Below are 20921 nucleotides of genomic sequence, written 5' to 3' on the forward strand. Positions count from 1 at the left end.
ATTTGATTAGATACATCAATCTAGAGAAAGAGAAGGACTATCCGAAGAGCATTCCCCTCAAAATCTTCGCCAAGGACATTGGGAATTGTGCCTATGTAAGTGTTTCTAAGCCACAAAATTAAATTCTAAGTCCCTGCATAAGGCAGAACACCATGGGTTAAAAAAAAAACAGGAGGACAGACAGACTGTGTATGTGCTTTGCAAGGTAGGCATTTAGAAATACCACTATGGTAAAACATATTTTCCTGGGTATGTATATGTCTTTGTATATATGAAAAGTAAATCCTAGACAAAATTAAGCAAGAGAAAGTCATACTAACCACGGTATTTAACATTTACACTTGGAAGGAATATTGCTTGTCAGATGTCTCTTTCTTCCCTCTGGCACTAATATTTCTCTGGATCCTTTTAATAGTAGCTGTAGAGGTTTGTACTAAAGCCATTTCCACAAGGAGATATTTCCTATTAACATTAAGCAATTTCTCCAACTTATCACTTTTTTAGTACAGAGTGGTTTTGGAAAGTTCTTCATTCCTTGAGTTTTTAGGGGGATTGAATTGCTCAGGTTAATAAATGGCTGAGCTGTGAGCGATGACATTGGAAGGGATCAGCATGTTTCTAGCACACAGGTTTTATCCTATTGGTCAAATAAAAATTAAGTCTACTTAATTCTAGTTATTATGTGTAATTTGATGACTGAAATATAGTACAAGCATCAAGACATTATCGACAATGAACAAAATGGAACCTTGTGAATATTTTCATTTTTATTTTGAATTGTCGTACTTCGCAGCAGCTCTAGATCACACAGAATAGTTTTGTGTGAGCGAAAATATATACTACAAACAGTTGTGTTTCGGCCAAAAGCAGAAGTTATGCAAAAGTTTGACATGAGTGCCAGATGTTACTGCTTGAGGGAAATACTCAGATTTTTATGGTATAAAGACTACAGAGGTCTCCTGTAGCAAAGTAGCAAAAAAAAAAAAAAACAACACAGCTTTTTCTGCTGGCTTTAATTCAGTTGTTGTGGCAGTTGGTTATATTCAGTATTTTCATAGGAAATCCCATGAACTTGGTTTTTTTTAAACACTTTTAGGGTATAGAAATTGTGTGCTTGAGAAAGGACTGGTGTTCCAGTCTCGTTTTGGGAGAGAAGATGCATGATATGGTTGGGTGCTGGGTTTCTATCACTATTGTGCTGGTTAAGTTAATGATAATGTGACACACTCCCCTTTGCTGTCTGAAGTTGCTTCATGGCAACAGTCTCCTTCCAAGGAGCCCTGCTTCCAGAAAGAGTAATTCCCACCAAGTGAGAGTGCATGTATGGGATGCATTCTTTATCCTTGTCTTTCAGTTACATAACCTGTCAGTGAATTTACTAATATGGAAAAAATTAGCCACATTTTCAGTATTGTCTGTTTGTTTTATTTGTTTACTAGCGAAAGGGCACTATCTGATGAAATTCATTTGTTTTTTGTTTACCAGAGAGGCATGCATGGAAAAATACACATCCTATAATTAGCATTTTGAACGTATGTGCCTAATATTAAGAAAAATTGTCTTAACCCTGGTTGGTGTAGCTCAGTGGATTGAGCGTGGGCCTGTGAACCACACGATTACGGTTCGATTCCCAGTCAGGGCACATGCCTGGGTTACAGGCCAGTTCCCAGCAGGGTACTCACGAGAGGCAACCATACATTGATAATTCTCTCCCTCTCTTCTTCCCTTTCCCTCTAAACATAATAAATAAAATCTTTAAAAAAAGAGAAAAATTGTCTTAGAAACCAAGCGTTTTGGGAGTGATTATGAAGTGTTACAGGATAGATTCCTCACTTCATGACAGAGTTTTTAAAAATAGATTTAGAAACCTTTAAAAAAAAGAATCAGAAGCCTTTCATGAAATTTTATTTCAGATTAAAGCCTGCTATATAAAACTTCTTTGCCACTCTGGTAAGAGACAAACACTGTGTTCTAAGCCCTCCCTGCTGGTTTCTGAAACACTTTTTCATAAGTCTTGGAGCTGCTTGGAGCACAATTTGAAATCAATAAACAAAATCAACTTTAGAGGCAATTTGTTATGTCTGGTGGTTCAAAGAGGAAGAAATACTATAATAGAGGGATGAAATCAATGGATTTCACTTAGCTTTATTTTTTTATCATTTTTTGTTTCCTATCAATTTGTTTTCATTTATGTTACCTCTGTTGTGCCATCTAAGCCCTATTAGGGACACAGCCTTAATTCCGGATTAATCTGATAATTATAACATGTAAAATACATGTGAGTAGTAAATATTTCTTTTTTGATAGCATAGCACTGTCTTGGAAATTGATAGCTAGAGCTATCTCAGAATCTTGTTACAGATTGGCTTGGCCAATTTGTTTCAAACTGTCTTTCTATTTTTAAGTAGTATTTTTTAATATAGTTTAGCACAGAACTATTATAGATAACCCTATTCAAAGGCCGAGTTGGTAACAGAATTGAGCTTTCTAAAGTTTTCAGTCCTCTTTGCTAGACTTACTGGTTTTAAGGCCTCCACAGATTTCAACAATGAAAATCTCCATAGCCACACACAGTGCCTGACATATTATAGAAATTGCTCAATAAGTAGTTGTTTTTAAAAATTCTAAACTGTGAATGTCTTTAATAACCAGTTCTTATTCTGATTTTACCTAAACTAATGTTTCACCATGCAAAGAGGTAAGGACCCACCCTGTGAAACCAGGACTCAGGAAGCAATAGAAAGTGATCCAGCTCTCTCCCTCTTTGATTGCACGTGGCATTGTGGGAGCACAGTTATGAAAATGATGCAGAGGGCTCACCTCACTGATTATTTTTGGTTGTGAGGGTAGTGCATGTATTTTCTCTGAAATATATTTACTGTTTCTTTTTTGCTTATGGTCTTAGATTTGTGACCCATATATCTAAAAGGAATATTCTTTAAGAGAAATACCAGTAGATATTTTATTAAATGGCATAATATATAATGGAATGTAAGTAAGTTGCAGTCAAGGATTTGTGTTCTAATTAAGTCATATACTTTGTCAACATGTGAAATCAAGATTTTTCTTTAGATAATCATTTGAAAATAATTTGTTTACCTATTTTAAAATCCCTTATTTATAGCTGTATTTCTTACTTCTTTTTTTCTACAGTCTAAAACTATAACAATAACGAATTCAGACACAGCGAGCGAAGTTATCAGCATGTCTCTACCAATGCTAGGAATAACTGTAAGTGACCCTGCTGGATATTCTTAATTAACATACTTTGGTACTTCTGATCCGTGGAAATGTTATCTCTTCCATCATAAGGCATCTGATTATTAGAGATTCAAAAGTCATTATGTGTCCCCATAAATGTAGAAAATAAAGACAGTAAGGTCTGAATATTAGCTTAATTTGGGGGACAAATATTAAAATGGAAGTAGCACCCATTCTACTCCCATTTTAAATTCTATGGAAACTGAAAAGCTTAAGATTAGACTCTAATTTTAGAGTGCTGGTAAAATGTATTAATTGCATATGCAATATACATATACAGGTGGGGAGTTTTTTTGGTATAAGATTTTTAATAAGACAGTTTCCACTTCTCTTTTCCCATTTGTCTTATACTATTCCTTCCCCATATTCACTCCTGGTTCTTCTCCCTTACCTAATTATTTTTATTATCCCAAGATTTAGTAAGTCTTAGGATGAAGAATTCTGAAGGATTTTCTCTACAGTAGAATTTTTACATAAAGAACATATGACTAGAAACAGTATTCACTGGCAGCAGGTCCAAAGGATAGGATGGCTGGTACCTCTAACGAATTAGTAAATTAAAAACAAGCTGTGACTTAGGTCATGGATTTAAAGAGCTTTAGTATACAGATTACATTTCCCCCCTATTTTGCTTTTAGTTTCTTGCTGTTTTATGGGACAAAGGCAAGTTTTTGAAATGTTAGTAATAGAAAAGATTGGGATATTGGAGGATGAAGCAAGGGAAAGAGAATTGGAAAGTTCTTGTCTCCTCCCTGCCAGTATATATCACCAAACAGCCAGTACTTGGGTTAAAGGGAGTGAAAAGGAAAACTAGAGGAAGCACTTGACCAACACCATTTCTTGAGTGAGATTCTCTACGAAAACATGGTATTACTACTAATATATGACATACGGTTAATATGTGCCAGAGTCTTGCTAATTTTATTTAGATTCGCTTTTACCCAATACCATAGGAAGTGTTTAAAAACTCCGATCGGCCAAAGCTTAGGATAAAAAATCTGATTTCTGTTCGTTACATTTAATATATTTAAGATATAATTAAGTTTATATGCATTGAGTAAAGGCACCTCTGCATTGATTTCTAAGCTTATGTAACTATGTCTTGGAAGGGAGTGAGTAGTTTTTAAGAGGAAGGGAAATTAATTAAGATGACTCGTTTTCTTATTTATGCTTATTTCCGTTTATCCATTCCTTTGGATAAAGTGATCCATTTCCTTAGACCAAAAATGTTTCCATTCAGCATAGTGATTTTTACTGTTCTAAGAGATTATTACAATGTTTTCAGACACTACCAGAAAAAGAAAGGGTTTTTATTGGATTTCCCTTCCTATCTGAAATACAGTTTTTTGATTAGGAAATGAGGAAGGAAATGACGAATAGACTGGTGTAGGGGTGGGGGATGATATTCTTCATAGCCACTACCTTTCTTTATAAGGTCAGGGCCATGATTTTTAATCAGAGGGTAAAATCAAGAATATTAATATTGCCAATCTGTTTTGGCTTCATTTAAAATATTTTTGCTTTTTTTCTCTCCTAGAAGATACAATAAAGTTTGTATAATTTAGTGTCATTTCTTTGAAGTAGGATTTTGAGTATTCCTAGTAATTCTGCTAGTAAACAATTCTGTTGTTTTCCATCACCAGGCCTATTCTCTAGAGAAAATTCTTGCCCTTTCTGTCCCTAGGACTGAACTTGCCCAAAATAAAGCCAATGTAGACTGTGCCAGCTACCTACATCCTGAAAGCCTCTTAGTTGTTGTTCTGCTCAGAAGCATCTGAGGTAATAGTTTAGTTAGCCTTAGAGATTTTTAGTTTTTCATCAGAGACACAACAGTGTTTGTAGTCCTGAATAACAAGGTTGTTCTTACAGGGGCATGCTGGAGATTGAGTGCAGTATTCTTTGAGAATGTCTTCTCAAAAGAAGACATTCTGATATGTCTTCTCCAGACATATCAGAAGTCAGGACTTTAAAGAAGGTGTTAGTTTTTCCGAAAGCCAGGCAGTTTCTCTTGCTTTGTGATGGCATATTTTATGGGCTACCCGTAATAGTAAAGTTCTGATTCCATTGCAGTACTTCGATACCTAGCCATCACTAAAAAAGGGGCAGGATCCTGAGTACTCTGTTGGGATTAGAGAGAGAGGAGAAGGGTTATAGCAATCAGCACTGTCATCTTTAAAAACTATAACCACTTCCATGAGACTGAAGGTATTTATATTTTTCCCCTTTTTGGAAGAACATAAAAATGCCAAAAATATGTCTTCATTCAGTTAGTAAACATTAAAGAATTATTGCCAAAAATATGTCTTCATTCAATTAGTAAATATTAAAAAATTGTTGTTAATTCTTTTATTTTTAAGGGCTCTGAGAGAGATTACCAGTTATGGGTCAATTCTGGCAAAGAAGAGGCACCATACCCACTTATTGGTAAGATTCTGTGAAGATCTAAAATAGGTTTGATTGTGTTTTAATTATAATTCTAAATGTCTCGGGGAACTGGTCATATGATCATGAGCTTGATACTATTAAATATTAAATCTCATATAAAATTCATTCATTCATTTTTGTGTTCTAGACAAATAATATATCTTCACTCAAATAGCTGATGGTATAGTTGAGAAGAGAAATGGCCCTGGCTGGTGTAGCTCAGTGGACTGAGCACGGGCCTGCAAACCAAAGGATCACAGGTTGATTCCCAGTCAGGGCACATGCCTGGGTTGCGGGCCAGTTCCCAGCGGGGGACACACAAGAGGCAACCATACATTGATAATCCTCTCCTTGTGTCCTTCCCTTCCCCTCTAAAGATAAATAAATAAAATCTTTTAAAAAAAAGAAGAGAAATGTAAATTTCCTTTCTTCTCTTACACTTTACAGAGAGGGAGAGAGAGCACTTGCCAAACCATGTTAATTTTTTTCTACAAGAAAGTAATACGTATTTGGTATTCTTTTTCTCCTATATTTTTATTTGATATATTAGCCTTTTTGATTTTCTGCTCCCTTTTCTACTTATTAAGTTGCCTCATGGAAGACCATCTAGAAACCAATCAGACCTCTTAATCCTACAGGACTTTACTAGAATCATAAAGAAATGAGATTAACCTGTTTAGATTCCAAAGAATCTTCTCCAACTAGCTAATACTTTTTTTTTAGATGTTATTTATTTATCTTTAGAGGGGAAGGAAAGGAGAGAGGGAGAGAAATATCAATGTATGGTTGCCTCTCGTGAGTGCCCTGCTGGGACCTGGCCTGCAACCGAGGCATGTGCCCTGACTGGGAATCAAACTGTGACCCTTTGGTTCACAGGCCCGCACTCAATCCACTGAGCTACACCAGCCAGGGCTAGCTAATACTTTTTACATCGCCATTTCTCTAGCCAAATTTCTCAGCATTTGTTTTGAGGAATTATTGGTAAATAGATTGATCTCCCCTTATTTAAAGCATTTAGCTAAAAAATATTTTTTGATCATTTAAGATCATTTAGTGTGGTTTAAAAAAAATGAGCAATTAAAATGCAGGTCAGTGTCTGTAGCAGATCTTGAGATGATTACGATGATGATGATGATGGACAATTTCTGTTAATTTTTAAATGCTTACTTTCTTCCAGACATTGTTCAAAATATATCATTTGCATTATCTCATCTAGTCCTTTCATTTACCTGTGAGATCAATATTGTGTAATTCAGAATATTTCATGTGATCTGAATAATCCAAAATCAAACTTTTCTACTAAAACCAACATTTTTACAAAAGTGTTGTTTTAGATTATTCTTAGACTTAAAGCAAGTTCATCATGCACACAGCTGAGACAAAACTCACTGCAGTTCTTGCTTTTTTTTTTATTGTATCATTTTCATACAAGTCCGTGAGCAACAAAGTTATGCTTAAAAATCAAGTAAATACTTAAAATAAATTTCAATAAAATATATTCATTTAATTAATCCTATCTAGATGGTAACTTTCAGACTTAAAACAACTTCACGCTTTATCACTGTCACTAAAACACCATGGTCATTTATTTAACAACAGTTCTTTTTTTTTTAAATTTTTTTAACATTTTTTTATTTATTTATCTTTAGAGGGGAAGGGAAGGAGAGAGGAAGGAAACATCAATGTATGGTTGCTTCTCGTGCATCCCCTGCAGGGAACTGGCCCCTGCCAGAAACTGGCCTGCAACCCAGACATGTGCCCTGACTGGGAATCGAACCGCGATCGTCTGGTTCACAGGCCCGTGCTCAATCCACTGAGCTACACCAGCCAGGGCCTTATTTAACAACAGTTCTTAATTGCCTATTTTATTGTGCCTTACAGACTTCATTTGCGAAATAGCTGCTTGCTCTTTTGATAAACTGAGTTTGTTTTATCACTATCATAGTAGTGCCCCCGTTTTTGCCTTAATCCCTGGAGGACATGATATTAACAGAACATTGATATTGTATGCCTATACCAGGTAAAAAGAAAAAGGAAGAGTTCACTGAGTTATATTCAGTGATAAATCAAGACCAGAGAAGAACTTAAAGTACTAAAGAGCAAAAATTCGTATTTCAGTAAGATGTCCAGGGTTTAGTTTTTCTAGTTTACAGAGTTCTTACTGCATCATGTTTCTGTTTCTGCCACCCTGCAATCTGAGTTCTTATTGCTGCCTATGGACACCTATTCCAGAGGGCAGCAGTAGGAGGGGAGCATAGATCAAACCCACCACTCCTGGTGCTCTCGAGTAACACCAATTATATAACTAATAAAAAATAATGAAATGTGTTTTTCACACAGACGTCTTGTGTTGAATAATAGCAATTAGTGATGCTTCAAATATATAGTACTTTGACCTTACTATTTTAAGTCATATTAACCACTAACATTTACTTATGAGGCAAATATTTTAAGACATGGATTTGAGGCTGAGAGAGGTCAAGGATTTGCTAAAGATTTACAGATACAACTAACATCAGTGGAAAAACTGGAATACTGGAGTTCTGCCCAAGATGGAGGCATAGGCAAAAATCCTTCATTTCCTTGCACAACCAAAAGAAGGATGGCTAACAATTTAAAAACAAAGAACTGCCAGAAAAACATTTGCATGGAAGTCCAACAACCAAGGAGTTAAAGAAACATTCATCCAGTCAGTAGGAGGGGCAGAGACAGGCAGCTGGAAGGAGAGGACAAGCAGCAAGGGGCAGCTGGAGGATGGGATGGAATGTGAATCCCACATTCACACACAGACAAGCCTGAGGGGAAAGTGCAGGGCCTCGAAATCGAGGGTTTCAGCATGGGAAATTAAAGACTGAAAACTCCAGACTGTGTAAGAATCTGTGGTGATTGTGGCAGCAGGAGAAACTACTAGCCTCTTAGGAGAGTTCTTTGGAGAGATCCACGGGGTCCTAAAATATACACAAACTCACCTACCTGAGAATCAGAATCTGAAAGGGCACAAACTGCTTGTGGGAAGTGATGGAAAGTGGGACAAGAGCTGAGCAAGTAGCATTGTTCCCTCTCTGACCCCCTCTCACAGACAGCGCCACAATGGCAGAAAAGAAGGTTGCCCCTGGAGGATACCTAAGGCTCTGCCTCTTACATGTAACAGGTGTGCCAAGACAAAGGACTATGGCTCAAATGAAAGAACAGATCGAATTGAAGCTCCAGAAAAAGAAGTAAGTGACAAGGAGAGAGACAACCTATCTGATGCAGAGTTCAAAACACTGTTAATCAGGATGCTCACAGAATTGATTGAGCTCCGTCACAAAATGAAGGAAGAAATGAAGGCTACACAAAGTGAAATAAAGGAAAATATACGGGGAACCAACAGTGAAGGGAAGGAAACTGGGACTCAAATCAATGATTTGGAACAAAAGGAAGAAATAAGCATCCAACTGGAACAGAATGAGGAAACAAGAATGCAAAAAAATGGGGAGAGGCTTAGAAACCTGTAGGATAACTTTAAGCATTCCAATGTCCAAATCATGGGAGTACCAGAAGGAGAAGAAGAAGAGCAAGATATTGAAAACTTATGTGAACAAATAAAGGAAAAATTTCCCCAAACTGGCAAAGGAAATAGACTTCCAGGAAATCCAGGAAGCTCAGAGTCCCAAAGAAGTTGGACCCAAGAAGGAACACACCAAAGCACATCATAATTACATGAGCCAAGATTAAAGATAAGGAGAGAATCTTAAAAGCAGTAAGAGAAAAGGAAACAGTTACCTACAAAGGAGTTCCCATAAGGCTGTCAGCTGATTTCTCAAAAGAAACCTTACAGGCAAGAGGGGGCTGGAAAGAAGTATTCAAACGCAAAAAGACAAAGACCTGCATTCAAGATTACTCTATCCAACAAAATTAACATTTAGACTGAAAAGGCAGATAAAGTACTTCTCAGATAAGGTAAAGTTAAAGGAGTTCCCCATTGCCAAGCCTTTATTATTTGAAATGTTAAAAGGATTTATCTAAGAAATAGAAGATCAAAAACTATGAATAGTAAAATGACAACAACAAACTCACAACTATCAACAACTGAATCTCAAAGAACAAAAACAAACACAAATTAAGCAAACAACTAGAACAGGAGCAGAATCACAGAAATGGAGATTACATGGAGGGTTTTCAGTGGGGAGGGGAAACGGGAAAATGGGAGAGAAAGGTACAGGGAATAAGAAGCATAATTGGCAGGCACAAAATAGACAGAGAGAGGTTAAGATTAGTATAGGAAATGGAGAAGCCAAAGATCTTATATGTACAACCCATAGACGTGAACTGTTCAGGGGAGGGGGAATGCTAGAGAGTGATGGGGGCAGTGCAGGGAGGAGGGGGGGAAGGGGAGGAAAAAACTGGGACAAGTGTAATAGTATAATCAATAAAATGTACTTTAAAAAAACTAGAATAACTTTAAATATTCTTAGATGCAAAACATAGGAAACACCACCACTGTGTAAACCAATTTGTGCATTCCTAATAAGATATCCTTAAAAGATGGCTTTCTCCCTCTCCCCCACGGCCTTCAAACTACTCTAGTAGGGCCACCTGCATTATGCAATGGTCTCCAACTGTAAGAGTATACATGGTGAGAATTCAGTCAACAAAAGGATTCTTTATGCTAAAAGTCCCAGGAGCAAACTGCAGTACATTCCAGTATGTAGCACACATGCTCGCAGCACATTCAGCGTCAAGTCTACATTTAGATCTTCCTTTGTGCAGGACATGAGTATCCCTACGGAATTAAAATGAGCCATCTTCGAGACACTGCACTCCTAACACAGGAATCAAAGGACTCCACCAGCCCTTCCAGCCTCCAAGAGCCCTTCCTCATGGAGCAGCTGCCACGGGAGATGCAATGCCAGTTCACCCTGAAGCCCAGTCGCCTGGCTGCAGCCCGCCAGCTGAGTGGTGAGTTACTTCTCTTTCTTCATAGAGCACTTTTAAAAAAAAATAAAGGTCTTTATTCAATTTTGAAAACAAAGTTTGTACAGGGGCAAAGACTGAGGCTTCCACCCAGATGAGATTATTTTTTTCATTTGAATTTGCAAAGTGTTTTGAAATGAAAATTTTAGAAGGTAGTTTTGTAAATCGGCAGTAGATGTGACTAACTTATAATCAACAGTACAGTCTGTTCCTTCTTTCTTCACTGTTCCTTCCCCTTTAACCCTATGCCCACTGCAGAGTCAGAGGCACCAGGCATCGCTGCAGGTGCCTCAATGCCTTCTTTGTACTATAATACATTGCACTGTGTGTTCCCCCTAAAGAGCCATATTATAAAAAGTTAGTCTTTCAGTGATGGCTGTCAGGAGGCTGTGATGCCCTATGTGGATTCTGGTGTTGATAAGTGTGTGAGACTAACATGATTTCCACAGAAATCTCTCCTTAGTCTACTAGTCTAATCTGAATTCCCTGTCACAGCCATCGCAAATCCATCCGTAATAAAGAATGATAAACTGATATTTAGCATAAGAGGATCATCATTTAACCCTAACTCAGGTTTGAGCTTTAAGCCCTCAGTCTGAAAGTAAGATTGTATTAGAAGTAGAAGAAAAGGATACCAACAAGTATGAGTGAAATAGCAGAAAATCGATGCTGAATTTCTATAGCTGCCTTTTGTACCAACTGAGGGACCCAGTGAATGGTGGCAACTATTTTATATGTATCTCCCCACATGTGAACATCCAAGTTCATCTGTTATTGAATTTTTGAGTCATCTTGCTAACACAGCTGTAAAAAGTTACCTTACACTTGAACTAATCATCTTCTCTCCCATAAACTGAGTTCTTGAAATCTAAGGTTTTTTACTCATATCTCTGAACCATTTTGAAGGGGTATTATAGAAATGTTGTAGCTTTTTGTCCACTAAAATCCATGAAGGGGCAGATTTTGGTCTGCGTTCTTCACTGCTGTATTCTCAGCACCTGAAACAGTGCCTAACATACATAAATAAGAACTCAAATATTTTTTAATGAATTAATTTATTAATAGGTCTGTCTGTTGTTACTGCTGATTAAAGATACAAAGGAAACATTTCCTTTCTAACTAATCTGAGGAGAATAATATTTTACTCTGGACCTTTATACCCATGTTTTTCAAACTGTTTCTCTGGGTCTCTTGTCAATTTTATTTTAATTAATTTTACCAATAACCAGGGGTCAAGAATATGAAGAGCCACAACTAGAATAAAGCTATAGCTTTAAATCTCCTTTCCTGAGGGAGGCTTGACCCCTAGTTAGCTTAAGGAAAATATCCCATTATCCAAAGTACCTGTGGGTGAACATAGGCATCCACAGTCTGTTTTTCAGATTTCTGCCTCAGTGTGAGGAAAATCTACTGTAATTCTGTACTGGAAACAGAGTAGCAATGGATCTCTCAGAAGGCTACCTCTGCAACTTAAATCACTATTACTCAGCCTTTGTGTGGCTGGTCCCCAGTGAAACAGCTCTAGTATTAATTGGGGGTTCAGGATATAAACATGAAAGATCTTACCTCAAGACCCAACTCAAATATCACTTCCAGGAGATCTTTGTTCCTCAGACAGATAGTTTCCCCCCTCTCTCTGTGTGTAAAACAGTTTTTTATATGTCTCATGTAACACATAAAATGTTGCATTGTGTTGATTTCTTTACATGTCTCATTAGACTCTGAGCTTGCTTAAGGCCTGGGAACTCATAGTAGGGCTTAGTCCAATAAATGGAACAGAGAAGTTAAATGGAAGATTGAGTGGCTTAGGCACACCGATTATGGGAAAACTTGAATGGAACAGAATTCCGGGGTTGAAGTGGGATCTTTCCATGAATGGTCTGAAGTAGCTTCTGAGGTTCTAGCCCAAACTGAACTCCAGTTCTGCACATACTGCAGGCTCTTCCACATGTGTGTTGACTCAGGGGTAATGGAACTGAATTTTTATGGTAGATGGTAAAATATGGGATGCAACTTTTTCTTCTACCTGTTTGCCCTATCATTCTAGTAGCCTCCCATGCATATTTCCTACTCTGGAGTGGGGGTAGGGGCAAGAGGGGGTATATTTAATTATTTGCCTAGAATAGATTTACTAACTAAGGCTTTGTTGTTGTTATTATTCTATAAATACAAGCTATTAAGAGTTATAATTTTTAATGTTCAGTTCCTTAACTTAATCATGAAGAAATACTAGCTGAATCTTGCCAGGATTCTTTAGGAAAGTTAGATTTACATGAATTTACTTTGTGCTACATTTGTATCACCCTTATGTTTCTAATAGCAATAGCATGATTTTCATCAATTTTTGGACATTTAGAAAGCAAGAGCTATGCATTGAAAGCTCTTTAAGAAAGTCAACTATAATGAAATATTTTTCCTCTCAGTCCCAGAGGGAATATGAACTCTAAAACTGAGTATTATACATAACAAAAGGCATGCCTGCAGCTGAAACTATTTATAATATAGTACAGGACTCAATGTCTACTCTATGCTGTGTATCTACACTCATAGGATAGCTGAGTATATAAATTTATGATAAAACATTCTTCCTAAGAAGCATGTGAAAGCTAAAAAATCAAATAAATCTGATAGTTTTAGAAATAATGAAGCCAGGTTAAATGTGAGGAAACTAGACTGAATACAACTACTCAACATATACACACATAAAAATTAAAGAAACATTTACAGATATTGGCATTGCTAAGCATACTGGAACCCCCTCCTGGACTTAAGAATGGGTTTAGTTTCCTTTTATGGTTTTTCAAAATGGAGCAGGTTGGGAATCTCAGGGCAAGAAGAAAGCAGTCTAGTTCAGCAGAGTCTGGTATTTCTTCCTGTCTGCATACTTCAAAGGCTGTTATGGCCAATGGAACATGGGTGTGGGGAGAAGCTCCTCTTCATGGGCAGGAAATTGTTGTCTTAGCAACTTTAATTTGAATCAAGATCACTGACCCATGCCCTGGGCAAAGTAGTACGTTTCATATATTATCCTATTTAATCCTTTCAGTAAGCCTTCGACAAGTAGGTAATAACATTCTTATTTTAAAGTTAAGCAAAGAGGTTAAGTTACCCGAGTAAATGTCAGAGCCAAGAGTCTAGCTGGGCTCCTGACTCTAGAACCAAAGACCTGTACACTTGGGTGTATGAACACTGATGATGCATTTGTGCATCCTGAGGAAGCCAAGCGTAGATGGTGGTCTGAAGGCCATTTGGTAAAATGTTATTTATTTATCTCCCACAGCTTGGCTCTTTTAAGTATTTGGTTTAATTTGGTTATTCTTTTGGGGGGAATTTTATTTTATTTTTATTTTTTATTATTTTATTGTTGTTCAATTACAGTTGTCTGCATTCCCCACCCTGTATCTCCCCCTACCCTGCACCCCAGCCATCCCCAATTCCCTATTCTGAAACAATAAAACATTTATTTGAAATGAGCATTTGACACTACAGATGATGTCCACCCTGAAAAGAGCATCTCCTTCAGCGTGCCATCACCAGGGAATGTGGTCACCTCTGGTGATTTGGTTGGCTGTCTCTGCCATGCAGGCAGCATTTAATGACCAACTGCCACACTCTCACTGGGAAAAAAATGGAATCAAACCCTGTGTGGGTGCCACCAAGGACGATGGCTCCTCAAATCTCAGCTCATTAGCCTTAACCACAAGCTATTTTGAATCTGCCTTACATGTGAGTGCTTCAGGGGTCTGTAGAGATTTGGGGAAATTATATACAGCATTTGGGGCTCCCACTAATTTATTATTCTCCTCCTAGAATTTTCCCTCCTCACTTCCAGTTACTGTGGTTACCTCCACCTCTGTTCTCTAGTTCTCCAAACCAGTTGGAGTGCAGGTTTCTCTCAAATTTTAGTCACCCCACCACCCTAGGGCCTGTGCTTGGACTAAAAGCTGTAAGAATAGAAAACTTACCCAGTGCCATGCCATGCTTTTTTCCCAAATGTAACACTTTTATCCCAAGTATTTCTCTTCTTTGGTCCCTCTTTATTGCCTTCAGGTAAGCTTTTTAAAAATGTTGTCCAGAGTTTATAGCTGGTATCTATATATAGGTATTAGGGCTCTGGGGCAGGAGAATGTGGTAGAGAGATCTGAAAGGGTTCTTAAAGAGTTGTCTTTATTTTAGATGTCAGATCCTGTCCAGTGGGACTTCTAGTCAAGATGGTAGCATAGGTAAACACAGCTCGCCTTCTCACACAACCCATAAAAATTACAACTAAACAACAACCATCACTCAAAACTGTCAGAAATTAAGTTGAATGGAAGTCTGACAAATACAAAATTAAAGAAACCATGTCCATCCAGACTGGTAGGAGAAGTAGAGATGCAGAACAGGCTGGTCTCACATCAAATGTGTGGTGGATAAAAATTCAAGAGGAATCTCTTGGGAGCAAGGAATCCCAACCTCACACCAGATCCCTCAGCCCAGGGTTCTAGTGCCAGGAAGATAAGTCACCATAACTTCTGGCTGCAAAAACCAGTGGGTACTGAGTTGATGGAAGAAAGTTCTAGAGTCCCAGGAAGTTCCTCTTAAAGAACTCACACATGCACTTACTCAGATTCCCTTCCTCTGAGCTTAATACCAGGGTAGCAGCTTGAAAGGCACCAGAGGCATATAGGGAGGTACTGAAGTGTATGCAAGCAAAGTGAGAGCTGGGGCACAGCTTTCTCCCAGACAGAACAGCAGGCAGAGGTCATTGTCCCTTTTCTGAACCTCCCCCACACAAAGCCGTAGAGCCAGCAGAAGGATGCCATCCCTGAGATTCCATCAACCTGGCAAATACTGTTTGTCCTGCCCTAGAGATCCCCTGAGACTCCATCCCACCCAATTTATGGGCCCATTCAAACTGTTAACAGAGGCTTTTCCATATGAATGGCTGGTCGAGGCTCATGCTTCACAACTTCCCAAATCCTCTCAAACAAGCAAAAACCAGCCTCAGTGAGTCCTTGGCCCCTGTACCTCTTGTTAAGTTGCCATAGGCTGGGTACTAGAAGCAGCCAGCCCAGATTCACAGCTTGGCTTCACCGGGAATCTCCAAGGCCAGCAAAAATAGCAGCCATCTCAGATTGCTTTATAGCCCTGGCACAGTAGCCCCAGGCAAAACACAGATTGGGGCTGACTTTGCCCTACACCACCTGGAAAACCCCAGAGCCTGCACACCCAGTAGACAGCAACCGACCATGTCAGAGTACCGCCACCCTACCTCCATGCAACTAACTGATAATCTATAGAGGGCAGAAGTTGGTGGTCAGTTTACACAGCCAGGTCCTTACAGCTACCTGGACTGGGTAAATTCCTCCAATTGACCTGCAAACAGCAATCAAGGCTCAACTATAAGAGGATGTACTCAGCCCACAACTAGGGCACACCTTGAGTACCCAGCTTGGTGGGTAGGGGAGGCTGTGACATTGGACCCTATAGGACACCTACTACATTAGGCCTCACTACCAAGACAAGGAGGCATAGCAGTTCTACCTCAGACATAGAAACAAACCCAGGGGGGCTGCCAAAATGAGGAGACAAAGAAATATGGTCAAATGAAAGAACAGATCAAAACTCCTGAAAAAGAGCTAAATGAAATAGAGATAAGCAATTTCTCAGATGCAGAATTCAAAACACTGGTTATAAGGGTGCTCAAGGAACTTAGTGAAGACCTCAACAGCATAAAAAAGACCCAGTCAGAAATGAAGGTTACACTAATTAAAATAAAGAAGAATTTACAGGGAAACAACAGTAGAGTGGGTGAAGCCGAGAATCAAATCAATGATTTGGAACATAAGAAAGCAAAGTACAACCATGCAGGACAACAAGAAGAAAAAAGAATCCAAAACATGAGGATAGTATAAGTAGCCTCTGGGACTACATCAAGTCTTCCAACTTCTGCATCATAGGGGTGCCAGAAGGAGAAGAAAAAGAGCAAGAAATTGGAAATCTATCTGAAAAAATAATGACAGAAAAGTTCCCTGATTTGGGGAAGGAAATAGACATACAAGTCCAGGAAGTACAAAGAGTCCCAAACAATATGGATGCAGAGAGACCCACTCCAAGACACATCATAATTAAAAGGCCAAAGGTTAAAGACAAAGAGAGAACCTGAAAAGAAGCAAGAGAAAAGCAGTCAGTTACCCTCAGGGGAGTTCCCATAAGACTGATTTCTCAAAAGAAACTTTGTAGGCTAGAAGGGATTGGCAAGAAATATTCAAAGTCAGGGACCTACAGCCAAGATTCCTCTACTCAGCAAAGATATCATTTAGAATCTAGGGGCAGATAAAGAGTTTGCCAGATTTAAAAAAAAACTAAAGGATTTCATCCATTATTATATGAACCACAATTATTTGAAACATTAAAGGGACTTATTTAAGAAAAAGGAGAAAATCAAAACTATGAATAATAAACTGACAATAAATACATATCTATCAACAATTGAATCTAAAAAACAAAGTTAGCAAACAAGAAGAGACAGAATTATGGATATGGAGAGTTTTGAGGGTTGCCAGATGGGATGGGGGAGGGAGAGAATGGGCAAAGAGGTGAGGGGATTAAGAAGTACAAATAGATGGTTACAGAATAGCCATGGGAATGTAAGGTACAGTTAGGAAATGGAGTAGCCAAAGAACTCATGCTCATGACCCATGGACATGAACAATGGTGGGGGGATTGCCTGAGGGGTTGGAGGGGGGTGATGGTTGGAGGAAGCAAAGAGGGGAAAAGCGGGACAACTGTAATAGCATAATCAATAAAATATAATTTTAAAATACAAATAAATAAATATCAAATGCTGTGCACACCCTTTATGTTAAAATTAGAGACAGATGACATCAACAATGTTTTAGCACTATGATATCACAAAATCACAATTCTCCGTTGACCTCTCTTCTGTGTTTTTTGTTAATGTTGTCTTTTTATCTTTTTCTGCCTAAATCTCTCCTTAATTCAATTATTATTCAAGAAGGATTTATTAAATATGAGTCAGGATGCTAGATTCTCTGTTAAAATCTTGTTCATTTGAAATCCAAATAAAATTCCAGTGCCTCCTAGATCACACCTTCCCACCCAGTGGGCAGATGTGCTTTCTTATTCTTCTGAATGCCTTTGATACTTTGTTCCTCCCTTACGATATTTTATTTATTAATATACTTGCTGCTTCTCCCCTCCACTACCAGTCCTGTTCTCCTCTTAGATTATAAATTTTGCCGTGGCAAGTGCAAGTATTGATGTTTGCAGCCATCCATCCTGTGTTAGGGGTTAAGTTGAGAACTGAAAAGATACCTGAAAGTCTTTGCAGCTGGAAGGAAAGGGGGGGAAATGTAGGACATTAGCTTCTTGTCTCAGTAGTGGAGTGGGTCATCAGGTAATAAAGCATTCTTTGTTTCAAGAAAACATCTCAATAGAGACAACTCTCCTACTCCTCCTCCTTTCCCCATCTTTGCCTCCCTCCCCCTTTTATACCTCCCTGTCTTCTTTTCCTTACTATGTAATTGTGGTCTAATTTAATCTTCAACTTTTTGTGTGCCTAGTCTCGTCTTTAATGTGACAGTATGCCTGTCTCCTGGCTAGCTCAGTTGGTAGAGTATGGACTATATATACATAATTACACACACATACATACATACATACTGTTGGTATGAAACACTTTGTAAGGGATCATTTCTTTCACCTTTGAAAATTCAGTATCAAAACTCATGTAAACAAACCAGTGATATTCCAAATATGGGTAAGAGAATAACCCAAATATTTTATTATAATTTATAAAGTTAAAATATTTGATTATTATTTTATAATTTAATTAATGGTAACAAAGGACATCTATAAACACTTTTTCTCTTTGAGCCATAGTAATGAACATAATATAAAATGGAAACTGTAGAAATAAGATTCAATGAATTAAACTAGATTTTCTACTTCACTTCTTCCTTAGATTCGGGTCAGAAGACATTTAAAAGGAGAAGATCTATCATAAATTGGGCCTTTTGGCGGGGTTCTAGTACTCACCTGGATAACTTGCCCATGTCACCAACATCTCCTATGGCAGGACAGCTCTTTGGAATGTCTCTGCCAAATATTTGTGAAAATGACAATCTGCCCAAACCCGTCTTGGTAAGTCTCATTCTGGCCTTAACACCAGTGGGAAAGGAGAAGAAGGCTCTGGGAGGTAAATCTATCCCCAAATGGAAATATTAGACATCTGTAGCTTTGGCTGAGCATCTTTTTTACTGTTTCAAAGAATAAAGATCTGATTAAGCTATTGCAGAATCATAATTTAGACATAAAAGGAAGAGATCATCTAGTTCACTCTCACAGGGAAGAGCCATGTAAGCTTTCTTGGATAATTTAGAATGCGCTTGGTAGACAGAGAGTCCACGTTATCCCTCACATTCCTCTCACTTCCTTTCTTGAATTCTACATTGTTCTGAAAGGCTCCTTTAATTGTTTTAGCAGCAAAGGTTACACAATCATATGCTTTTGAAAAATCTTGCATGCGTTTTATTTGTATTTTGAGTGTTTATGCATAAAGGTACATCCTCTGACATGTAGTTATCTTTTCTGTATAGTGTGGGTCAGAGGAAAACCACCGCTTTTGTCTTGTCTCCAAGTGATATAGCAAATGATCATTGCTAAGCAACATTTATTGAGTATCCAGTCTCTTCTAAGTACTATACTAGATATATGGCTTTTAACAGTATATTGTACATCTATAAGTGCCAGACACTAGGCTGCCACTTTATTGCTACCCTTGCACAACAGAGTTATGGAATAGTTACTGTAATCATCTCTATCGTCATCATCTCTGCTATACAAAATTTTTAAAGCTTCAAGTTTGCCCAAGATCACACAGTAAGCATGGGTTTTAACTAGGTTTCAAATCCAACGGCTTACTTGTCTACAACACCCATTCCTTTTCTTTTTTTCTTTTTTTAAATTGTTCTTCAAGTAAAGTTGTCTCCATTTTCTCCCCATCACTCCCCACCACCCCAGCCGTCCCCACCTCCCACCCTCTATCCTGTCCACCTTTGGCTTTGTTCATGTGTCCTTTATACATGTTCCTTAACAACCCTTTCCCTTTTCCCCCCATTATCCCTTCCCACCTCCCCTCTGGCTTCTTTCTGATCATATAAATCTTTCACCTTTCACCCATTCTTTTTCTACACTGAAAGCAGAGGATGTACAGCTTAAAAGAAAGCAAAATGTAAGATTGATTGGAATGGAATGGAATGGAATGGAATGGAGAAGGCTTCCTGGGGTAGATTTTTTAGCCTGAATATTAAAAGAAGGAAGTAAATACAGAAAGGAGAATAACATACGAAGATGCATAAAAAGAAAGGCAAGCAAGTGGGGAATGAGTTTGACAATAATATTTCCATATTTGGGGAAAGAGTTTGTATTAGGTAATAATCAGAAAAGAGGAAAGAGAGAGGAGACCAGTCAACAGATGCCTTGAAGCACTCAAAAAATTTATTTTAAAGTTGCAGTTAGTTCATTGAAACAAGACAGTACAATTATAATTAAACCAAGTGTTTAAAGTAAAAATGTTTTTAGATGTTGAGTAAATAGAAGAAAAGACATTTAGAGATACCAACAGATGAATTGACTTTGGTTCTTCTAGCAGTCCTTGAGGACTTTCCCCAGCATACCCCGGCCTCTGGCAACTGAGAGTGCGTGTATGTGTAAAGTGCCATTGCTTTTTCTCTGCTTCCCCATAGGATATGCTTTATTTCCTTAATATAAATGGACCCCTCACAAAAGGAATTTTCAGGCAGTCGGCCAATATGAAGTCTTGCAGAGAGTTGAAAGAGAAACTGAATGCTGGAGTTGAAGTACAACTAGACTGTGAATCTATTTTTGTAATAGCATCTGTTTTAAAGGTAGGAGAAGTTCTCCCTTCATCTCCTTACCCCAGAGTGACGCTCTGAAGAAAGACAGTGGGTTTCTTTCATTATGACATTATTCCCATTTGCAAAGAACCATAATATATTTAGAATCTAAAAAGTGTTCAAAACACTTCACAAAGTCAGTATTGTCCTTTAAAAGCCACCACTCATGGTATGGCATGCCTGCCATGCCTTTTTCAATTTTTTATTCCACACCACTCTCCTCATCTTCACTTTTGCTATTCCATGCAAAAAAGTAACTTAAATTAAAAATTATCAAAATATATACCTGATTATGATGACTTTCCTACAATTTTTCAAAAATAAACGTTATTAAATTTTGAGAAAGAAATTTACCAT

The 20921-nt window shown here is 38.0% G+C and overlaps 1 protein-coding gene across 1 annotated transcript in view; it reads left to right on the forward strand.

Moving 5' to 3' along the window:
- ARHGAP20 (Rho GTPase activating protein 20) overlaps positions 1-20921 on the forward strand; it is a 128821-nt gene that overhangs the window by 93170 nt on the left and 14730 nt on the right. The window contains exons 6-11 of the mRNA XM_037047684.1: positions 11-95; positions 3154-3231; positions 5619-5685; positions 10438-10626; positions 18611-18789; positions 20394-20555. Coding sequence (XP_036903579.1) covers positions 11-95; positions 3154-3231; positions 5619-5685; positions 10438-10626; positions 18611-18789; positions 20394-20555 — 760 coding nt within the window. The remainder of the gene's footprint in view (positions 1-10; positions 96-3153; positions 3232-5618; positions 5686-10437; positions 10627-18610; positions 18790-20393; positions 20556-20921) is intronic.

Source organism: Sturnira hondurensis, unplaced genomic scaffold, assembly GCF_014824575.4.
Source record: "Sturnira hondurensis isolate 20B ecotype Veracruz unplaced genomic scaffold, ASM1482457v3 Scaffold0006213, whole genome shotgun sequence".
NCBI lineage: Eukaryota > Metazoa > Chordata > Mammalia > Chiroptera > Phyllostomidae > Sturnira > Sturnira hondurensis.